This window comes from Loxodonta africana, chromosome 20, assembly GCF_030014295.1.
Source record: "Loxodonta africana isolate mLoxAfr1 chromosome 20, mLoxAfr1.hap2, whole genome shotgun sequence".
Classification (NCBI taxonomy): Eukaryota; Metazoa; Chordata; class Mammalia; order Proboscidea; family Elephantidae; genus Loxodonta; species Loxodonta africana.
Genome location: NC_087361.1, coordinates 15,967,487 through 15,978,304, shown reverse-complemented (window position 1 = coordinate 15,978,304; position 10,818 = coordinate 15,967,487). Strand labels below are relative to the sequence as shown.

The 10,818-nt window shown below is 35.6% G+C and overlaps 1 protein-coding gene across 1 annotated transcript; it reads left to right on the top strand.

Moving 5' to 3' along the window:
* Window positions 1-6,703: 6,703 nt before the first annotated feature.
* Window positions 6,704-7,648, top strand: LOC100661095 (olfactory receptor 5K1-like). Its single transcript, XM_010598586.1, has one exon. The coding sequence runs from the start codon at window positions 6,704-6,706 to the stop codon at window positions 7,646-7,648; it is 945 nt and encodes a 314-aa protein (XP_010596888.1).
* Window positions 7,649-10,818: the final 3,170 nt, after the last annotated feature.

Genomic DNA, 10,818 nt, shown 5'->3' with positions numbered 1-10,818 from the left:
ATTAGAAGTGTTACATTTATAAATTAATCATGGCCATATTAAGTTTTGTTTTCTGCAGATAAGCTTTTAATTTGCTGATTTGCTGAAAACATTTGACCAAAATATCTCAACAAAAAGATGGACTATATATTGAACATATGAAAACGAGTGTGACTAAACTGAGTCAAGATTTTCAGAACTCTTGTGCAGAAACTGATGAGTTCACAGACTGTGACTGATCCAGAATCATGTGGAACCAAAATTAACTATGCAAGATTGAGTAAAGAACACTATGGGTTTTATGTGGGAATATTGCTGATGTTTTTAAGGTCCTACTTTCTGGGTATTAGAAACCATTTTCCTTCCTCCTAAATTATTTAACTAATGTGTTTAGATATTGTAACCCTTGAATTTAAAGTTCTCCTCTCATAAAGTTTTGTGACACTTCTGCTTCTGAGAAAATGACCCATGACTATTCATAGGTAAACCAAGGAGGGTCTTGGCCTCAAGAACACTTAGTAGGTTTTAAACAGATTAACTGAAGACCTCCAACAGGAGAGATCCAGCCTATATTATCTTGTTAATCATGTATTCTCTAATGAAAATCTGGTTGTCATAGGTGAATTTGTCTATACCTTCCCTTTCCTCTAGACAAACTCTGTGTGCTCCATATGGATAAATGTTTTTGTGTGGTGGATTCAACTATATTAGTTTAAATGATCCCTTTCCAACTGATGGTGAGTTTACATGGGCAATTTCTTGTTTAGATTTCTGGTGAAAGCATAGGCAACACATTTTGAGAAGTTTAAGGTTACATTTAGATATTCATAGTAATGATGCCAGTAAATATTGAAAGAAAAAAAAAGGTAATGTTAAACAGTTACAGATTATAAACAAGAGTAAGAAGAAACCCATTGGTCCAATACTCAGGGTGTGGTTGGTAACTTTAATTCCTATTATGGTATAAGTTAAATTGGAAAAAAAAAAATCTTTAAGATATTTACCAATATTTATGGGACAAATAATGGATGAAGTTGTTAATGAGATAAAAACACAACAGCAATCTCTGACCTCATTAGCCAAGGTGACATTAGATAACAAAACAACCTTAGATTTCTTATTAGCCCAAGAAAGTTTAGTCTGCACTATAGCAAATACTTCTTGTTGCATTTGGATAAATAACACAAGAGAAGTAGAATGGGATATACATAGAATTTGACAGCAAGCTACTTGGTTACACACCGTAACACCCTTACAAACACCAGATTTATTTGGTTGGTTACCATTAGAAATAAGTACATGGGCTAGATCACTACTGCAAGGGATAGTAATATTCTTAATCTGCATCCTGATAGTATTAAGCATAATAAAATTTATCTTCTATTGCCTTACACACCTAAAAGTCAAAAGAAAGCCTCAGGCTAATATGTTGATGTACATTGAGTCTACTCACTTCAATAATGCAATTGATAGGAACATCGCTCTTACTTAAGATCCTGGTAAAGAACCAGATGGTACCCAGTGGAAAACCAGCACCATGAGTTTAAAGAGCCTGCCATGGCCACCATCTAAGGGCTGAACTAAGTCCAGGTATTAGTCATCAAGGTGTTATCTTCAATCTCCTAACAAAAGAAAAGAATGATTTAACGGATAATATTGGAGCCATTATTCCCTGTCCTTGAGCATAAAGAATATGACCAACCTGGAACTGGACTCACAAAAACTCATAAAGACGCATCAACTGAGCCCTGAGGTATAAAGAAATAGCTAAGACAATCTGAAAAAAGAAGAATCTTTTAGGGAAACACTCACATACACAGGGCATAAAAGCCACTCTTTTCCTTTTAGTATTTAGTAAAAAGTCAGTTATAAACCAAGAAGAGGTCAGTAGCCACAATGAAAAGCCCAGGTCAAATACTTACCCTTCCCCAAAAATATGCCAAACAATTCTGAGCCAGGCTATAGTTCAAAATGGACACTGGCCTTGACTGCCCAACGTCCAAAAAGAAATGGAAGGAGTGAGACAGCTCCCATAGTATTGTATTAAAAACCCCATTTCCTTTGCTGGGCTTCCTTCCCCACCATCTTTGCATTTGAATCCTGCTTTTGCTTGGAGGTTATATGAGTAATGGGCAAACCCCATTGCACCCGCGTAGTATGATTAAGAATGTTGCTGACATAACTTGTATAATAAACTCCCTACCTGCAAAAAAAAAAAAAAAAAAAAATTTTTTTTGTAAGCCCCTTTAAAAGTGTCTTGTCTGCCCACCCTCAGTGAGCAGTCCTGGTAGCAGCACCTCCAACTGACTTCTTTTCCTTGGTTTCTCATTTATTGGCAATACGAGTCATGCCGAGCAAGAACCTGGGGTTTCCACCCAGTAACATTAAAGTCTCACCCATACTTGTTTTAAATGTTTCAGAAGATGAGATTTTGAATTTGGAGTTGATTTAAGACTCTTGGGATGATGGGATGAGTTGAATGTGTTTTGCATGTGGCAAGGACATGAATTTGGGGAGGCCCAAAGACTGGAATCTTATTGTTATTTAATTGTGTTCCCCCAAAATATGTGTTGTAAATCCTAACCTCAACGCTTGAGGTTATAATCCCATTTGCGAATAGGTTCTTTATGTTATGTTAATGAGTCAGGATGAGTGTAGGGTGTATCTTGAGTCAATGTCTTTTGAGATACAAACTAGATAAAGCAAGAAAGCAAGAGAAGCAGAAATGGGGGAAGAGAGATGCCAAGCCACACGAAGACCACCCAGGAACAGAAGCTGAAAGAGACAAGGACCATCTTTCAGAGCCAACAGAGAAAGAAAGCCTTCTGCTAGAGCTAACACCCTGAATTTGGACTTCTAGCCTCTTGAAATGTGAGAAAATAAATTTGTTTGTTAAAGTCATCCACTCATGGTATTTCTGTTATAGCAGCATTAGATAAGATAAGAGTAATGTTACCCAAAGTAGGCCCTGTTCGGTGTGATTTCTCATCAATAAAGACACACCAAGGTGAGGCGGGAGGGAGTATGTTTATTGCAAGTGCACAGGCAAGGAACAAGAAGGTATATACCTCAATTCAAGCTCCCTGAACAAAGGGAGGCAGTTTGTTTTATACCATCTCTCACAAGGAAGTACAAACACTATGGACTATATAATTTATCATGGTGGGCAGGCACAGTAAAACAAATTGGATTTTTTCTTTGGAATGTAAGCTAGTAAACTGGGTTTGACAGGCTTGATTCACACCCAGTCCTTTGGGAGTAATGGAAAGAAGGGGGCAGGTTCCCCTTGGTCTGAGCAGCTCCCAATTGAGCCACACGCATTGCCAGTACCTAAGACTTTGTTTGATAATGGCTAAGCAGCTCCTGGCTGAATTGACTATCAGTAATAGCAAAGTCCTTCCAGTGAAGGCTTGAAGGACATGGGGACAGATTCAATTCACAGAGTGAAGAAGCCAGGGACCTTGGCTGAACTTGCCACACCTTTCCATCTTTTTTTCACCAAATCCTCATTATTTTTCACAAGTCACATTAAACATGCTTCCTCCAAAATGTGACCGAACAAGTCTGAGACTTTTCCTGTTCATTTTATACTTTATGCACAGAATGGTGAACAGGGAAAAATTAAATCAGTTACGTAAGAGTCAGCGAGATGATTATCACAGACTTTAGTGAGGGTCATTTGCTTTAACCGTAGTATCTTACGAAGCATTTTTAATTAGTGCCAGGTGGTTTCTACGTGTTGCAGGCTGAATCTCCTGACAGAAATACACATATGTCAATTTCAGAAAATCTCTTAAGGATTAAATGGAAAACAAACTTTGAACTCTGTAGTCACTGACCTATTAGTAGTCTCCAAGATTTTCATTCTTTTAATCCCAAATGTTTTAGAGACCAAGATTTATATTCAAAAATTCTATTCATCCTAACACCATAAGGCAAGTAACAAGTTGTTACAAATCCTTCTCACAGAAACCCAGGTAAGAAAAATATTTTTACTATTAAATTTGACACCTCTAAATATTTATTTCTCAAAATTTGTTATCTTCATTGTTCTTAGATTTCAACTCATTAATCTTTCTAGTTTTTTTCTAAATTGAAGACTGTGAAGAGCCAGGACAAGATACAATAATGTAATTCATCCTGACTTTTTCTGATTATAGGGTACGATTTCAAAACAGACAGGTAGGGTCACAAAGTAATTCAATTAAATACTTCAGGTTTGTTGTTGTTATTAGGTGCCATTGAGTCAGTTCTAAGTCATAGCAACCCCATGTACAACAGAACAAAACACTGCCTGGTCCTGTGCCATTCTCAAAATTGTTGCTATGTTTGAGCCCATTGTTGCAGCCCCATGAATTTGAAGTTATTTCTAATTTAGCTGAATAATTAGATGGTTCATATTTAATACTTTTAAATAAATAAAATGTTTAGTGAGTTCCTTTTGATGTTTATGGAAAAATTGATTTCAATATTATGGAAAAATAAATCCATTTTGACCATAGAATTTTTATGATTAGTATCTTCAGTTGAAATGTTCTACTATCACTAGATAATGAGATAACTTTGTAAAGCAAAACAAAATTTGTTCTAAAAAATCCTAAGACTATTTAAAAGGTTTTAGAAAACTAAAGTATAAAGGCAAGCTTACTTTATTTTATTAATTATAAGCTATTGTGATAGAAAATTCTATAATTTTCCAAGGAAACAAATATAGTAGACAAGATTTCACAACATGATTGATGTAATTAGTGTCATTAAATTGTATACTTGAAAAATCTTCAATTGGCAAGTATTGTGTTACATATGGAGCCCTGGTGCTACAGTGGATAAGAGCTTGGCTGTTACCCAAAAAGGTCAGCAGTTCAAATCCACCAGCTGCTACTTGGATACTCGATGGGGCAGTTCTACTCTGTCCGAAAGGGTTGCTGTGAGTTGTAATCAACTCAACAGCAGTGAGTTTTGTTTTTTTCATTTAGTGTTACATATACATTTATAACAATTTTTAAAAAGTCAATTCAAGCAATAGAAAGATACCTAACTTTTTTGAAATAGATTTTGAATAATGTCCTTTGCAGGTTCTTCTTCAAAGTTAATAATCTCAATTTGCAGAGGCCACAGCGGTCACTTAGCATCATTGGTAGGATACTGAAAACAAGATCACTTGTCCCAGGTGATCAGGGTGGAGCTAAGATTTGAATCAGTTCTGCCTTTTTATGAGAACATTTTACAGCTCCCTTCACAGAAGTATCAAAGTGTTTGCAATCTAGTAAACAAATTGTGCATACACATATAATAAACTCAATGGAGATTAAACATGAGAAACTCTGGATTATGCTGGGTATATAACATATGCTTAAGGTTCAGAAAATGGAGATCAGTGTGGTCTGGGTTTTTTAGTTAAAACTTTATTAAGTAGCATTATATGTAAATTATGCCTTAACTAAGACATTGAAAGGATATAGATATTTGTTCAAAGTGTCAAATATCTACATTTGAAATAATGATTTGTAAGAGATAATGGCGTGGGTAGAGTCAGTATTTACGGAAATGAGTTTTGAGCTAGAAGTGAGGGATGAGGGAGTTAAACAATGGGTAGACAGAGTAAGAAAGCCTGAAGATGCATTGGTGAATGTGGGAAATAAGGATCGAGGTGGATCAGGTTACAGAGAAACTTATATGTCATCCTAAAGAATTAGAATTTATCTTAGAGACACAAATATTAAAGTCTTCCTGGCAGCAGAGTGTTGCATCTGGCAATACATGAAGTGATAACCACTGAACTTCAACAAAGATAAGTAGATCTGGAAATGACCAGGAGAATGTGACCTTAAATAAGTAATCAAATAATAGAAAGTTTCTGTCTGACAAGTGTCTCTACAGAACAAACTGGAGAGGATACAAAATGGATGTTTAACAATTCTTATAATATTATCAGAATTATTACAGTATGATCACCAAATCTCAGAATATTAGAATGACTGGAGATCTTTAAGGCTGCAAATGCAAAGTATCCAGATAAAGAAGAAAAATGTTGATATTGCATTTAAAACTAGTCTCAGAAAATTTGCTCCATCATAGCAAAATGGATTAATAGAAATATGAAGATGATATACATCAATTAACTTATTAAGAAAATTGATGAAATTTTACTTCTCTAGTTTTCCAAAGTAACTTTTTTTAAATAGATGACTCCTTTACACTTAGTGACCTTTGTGCACCTTCTAAATTATAAATTTATTACACAGGTAGTACCCTATTTTAAAACATTCATTCCACTGGAATAGTATATTAAAAAAATATTTCCTCAATGGAGAAAAATATACATAATTTATACTGGAAAATGGACCTTAAGTACACTTTAAGAATCATCAGTACAAAAATTGACATTGCAATATTTGAGAACATTAGATCCAGGGTACTCTATTTGTTCACTGTTTTGTATAAATTCATAAACACAGATCTTTTCACGGCAAGCATATTCCTGGAATTATCAAAATATTCTTGTGAATCTTCAACTTCAGTGCTTGAGGTCATATAAGATGACACTTTAGAGGAACTAATGTTTCCTAGAAGTATGTGTGCCTGCATTTCAGAGACAGGAGGGAAAGCTTGAGGAAGTGGCCCTACCCCCAGTTGTTGTTGAGAAATTCAAAGGGAAAATTAAACACACTCTAAATTAGAATCCCATCTCTCCATATTTTTGATCTCAACAGAGAAAGTAGAGATGAAAAAGGACAATCAATCCATGACAAATGAGTTTATCCTCATAGGATTTATGGATCACCCAGACCTGAAGACCCTTCTATTTGTGGTGTTCTTTGCTATTTATTTGATCACCATGGTGGGGAATCTTGGTTTCGTGGCACTGATTTTCATGGAACGCCGTCTCCACACACCCATGTACATCTTTCTGGGCAACCTGGCTCTGATGGATTCCTGCTGTTCCTGTGCCATTACCCCCAAGATGTTAGAGAACTTCTTTTCTGAGGACAGAATGATTTCCCTCTATGAATGCATGGCACAATTTTATTTTCTCTGCCTTGCTGAAACTGCAGACTGCTTTCTCCTGGCAGCAATGGCCTATGATCGCTATGTGGCAATATGTAGCCCACTGCAGTACCACACCATGATGTCAAAGAAACTCTGCATTCAGATGATCACAGGGGCCTACACAACTGGGAACCTGCACTCCCTTATTCATGTAGTACTTCTATTAAGGTTAACCTTTTGTGGATCTCATCAAATCAATCACTTTTTTTGCGATGTTCTTCCATTATACAGACTCTCCTGTGTTGACCCATATATCAATGAACTAATGATACTTATTTTTGCAGGGTCCGTTCAAATCTCCACTATTACCATAGTCCTTATCTCTTATCTTTGCATCCTTTTCACTATTTTCAAAATGAAATCCAAAGAGGGAAGAAGCAAAGCTTTATCTACTTGTGCGTCTCACTTTCTCTCTGTCTCAATATTCTATGGTTCTCTTCTCTTTGTGTACATTCGGCCAAGTTCAGTTAAAGAAGGAGATAAAGATATGCCAGTTGCTGTTTTTTATACTCTAGTTATTCCTTTATTAAATCCTTTTATCTATAGTCTAAGAAATAAAGAAGTAATAAACATTATGAAAAGAATCATGAAAAGAAAACCTCATAACATTATGAAATAAATATCATTCCCTCTTACAAACTGATTTTAATGAGATAAAGTTTTTTCAAAATCAAGGATACTGAGAAATGGAAAATTGGACACTTTGTGTATCATATATTAAATCACTAAGCCATGATGATTTTTAAGTCGAATAATGTATAAATGGCTAAATAAGGTCATGAAGGAAGGATTCTGCAAAAATGTATTTCAAAATCTAAACTACAAGTGTCTCTAGGAGTGACTTAAGTGACTACACCTAAGGTCACAAATTGCATCAGAGTGGAATTAGCTACAATTTTCAACATATCCAACAAAGTCTACGAAGAAAAGTCGGCATATAAAGATAGCCTCTGATCAGCATTGTTGGCAAATATATGGAGTCCCTAAACATAGTCTTACAAATTCGCATGCATTTCAAGTTCTCTTATATTAATGACTTAAGCCAACTGTCTATCAGAAGTAAACTAATCATTTGAATTTGATTCTCAACTTTCTTTGAGTTGTTCAAGAGTTTATGTTTGAATATGGATTTATATAGAATATGTATTCTCAAATCAAGAACATCTTTATCTCTAGTGCAAGTCATTAAGCTCTCTGAAATAGAGTGTTTGTATAATGGTAATTTATTAATCTTTAGATGAAAATATTGCTATTTATAGTGAAAATCTTATGGATTTGAATGTTTTCCCAGTTTGATATTTGTCCATGATTCATGACAGAGCAATTCCTGAATATATCAATTAATTCAAGGATTTTCTCCCAAGATTGCATTGTTTGTCTTGTTTGTTATTAGGAATATCACTAATCTGCACTAATTCCAATGTAAATTATTGATATATTATGAGCATTAACAGAAAACTGGAAATGCTGTTCAGCAAAAATAGTGAAAATCCTAAAAAACTGAGCAATATCAACAAAAAAGTTTATTGATCAGTTAAATGTGCAAATATGAAAGAAAAAAAAAATGGTTACATGAGAACCCACCCTCTTCTAGACACAAAACTACACCCTTCAGATTTATTACCTTTCTATGATTTAGGCATTATTTTTCACACTTTTCCAGAGTAAAACACTCATATGTTGAAATATTAAGTACTTTGCCCAGGTTCCTGCAGGCATCCAGGGTGGAGTTAGGCTTTGAATCAATGATGCTTTTTCCCCATACTGGTTTACAGCTCATTTCACAGAAACTTGTCACAGTTAATCTCAAAATGCTTAAAATCTAATAAGAAAATTGGACATAAACATGGGAGGGGAGAAAGCAATGTAGAGTATACACAAGGAATTTTAGGTTGTGTACACAGCATGTACTCGGGAATGCAGAAAATGGAGATTGCTGTAGCCTGGGCATTTAGTCATTAAGTAGCATCAGAAATAACAGATGTTTAAAGGGTGTGGGAAAAAATTGATATGGTGAAAAAGTAGGAATAAAACCATGAACAGAACCAATGTCTATGGAAATGAGTGTGACAACGGTGGTAGGGAATGAGGAAGGTGAAGGAAGAGTGTAGAAACTTGCAGAGCTATTGGTGAAAGCATTTGGAGAGTATGAAAATAAACGTGAAAGTAGATACATTTACTGAGAATTTTAAATGCCACATTAGGGAATCTGAATTTATTTTACAGACATCAAACATTGATGTCTTCCTGGTAGCAGAGTGCATTTGTCCCTTGGTATCTGCAGGGGATTGGTTCCAGGACCCCCGTGGTCATCAAAATCTGAGAATGCTAAATCTCTTATATAAAATGGCATAGTATTTGCATGTAACCTACACACATCCTTCAGTATACTTTAAATCATCTCTAGATTACTTATAATACCTAAAACACTGTAAATGCTATGTAAATTCTTGTTAATACTTACACTTAATAATGCTTTCTGTTTTTGTAAGCACATCATCCAGAACCAGAGAGAGCATTTTTGCCATTGTAGGGACAGCACTTCCAGCAACCCTTGAACAAATTTTGGCTTCTTTCTGATTTATTGTGTGAATGCTCATTTCTTTCTTACTAATGTTATGGCCTGCTGCAGCAAGTGATGGGCCATTTTTCAAAAGATCTAAGATTTTCCAGACACCCATTAAACTCAGTACTGAAGTCATTCCTGAAGTTCACTCCTCAGCCAAAGACTAGGCAGGCCTATAAAACAAACAATAACACATGTAGTTCAGCCATGTATATGAGGCTAAATGGGCACGCCAGCCCAAAAGCAAAGATGAGAAGGCAGGAAGGGAAAAGCTGAACAAATGGAAATGGGAATCTGAGGTCAAAAGGGGAGAGTGTTGACACGTACTAGGGTTGGTAACCAATGTCACAAGACATATGTGTATTAGTTGTTTAATGAGAAACTAGTTTGCTCTGTAAGCTTTTTCACACTAAAAAAAAAAAAAAAAAGAATAAGCAGAAAAAAAAAAAAAAAAAACCAGAAGAAATTTTATAGGAAAATTCAAGAATAGGTTGTTACTGGGTAAAATTAAGCCAAACAAGTTACTCTCAGGGTCCTTTGCTAAGTGGGATCTTCTACTTGTTTCTCCTAGTAGGAACCAATGGTACCATATGCCAGCTTCTCACTGAGGTTGCTGATTCTGGGACTTCTGAGAAGGGACTTTGATGTATGGAGGCTGGTTACCCCCTAAAATGTCACTCCTCTTTCTAAGCAGCCTTGGCCTATTAGCAAAGAGATTAATGCCTGGAAAGAAGTTCATCTCCCTAGCAGCATTCTATTATAGTTTATATCTCGGTTCCCACCTGCTTGCCAAGACTATTTAGCAAGCTTCTTGGTTTAGGCACCTGTAAAGAGCTTCTGATTGTGTGGTAGTTAAAAGTTTGGCTGCTAACCAAACGGTCAGCAGTTTGAACCCACCAGCTGCTCCTTTGAAACACTATAGGGCAGTTCTACTCTGTCCTATAAGGTTGCTAGGAGTTGAAAGTGACTTGTCAGCAATGGATTTGGTTTGGGTTTTTGGAAGCGGCCTCTTAAATTTACTTCGATCTTTTCTAAATTGTTATTTTCTCCCCTTAGGAACCAAGCGAAGCATTGAACACTTATTAATAAATTAAGGCAGAAAGTAGACTAGAAAGATTTTTCTACAGGAAGTTTTTTACAGTTAAGCTTCCATCTCTCATTTGCCCAAAAATTAATTTAACAAGATTATCTGATTCCCTGAGCAAGTTGGTCAATCCATATTT

Excerpts from the sequence above, each read along its gene's own strand:
- LOC100661095 (XM_010598586.1), top strand. The coding sequence starts at position 6,704 with ATGAAAAAGGACAATCAATCCATGACAAATGAGTTTATCCTCATAGGA.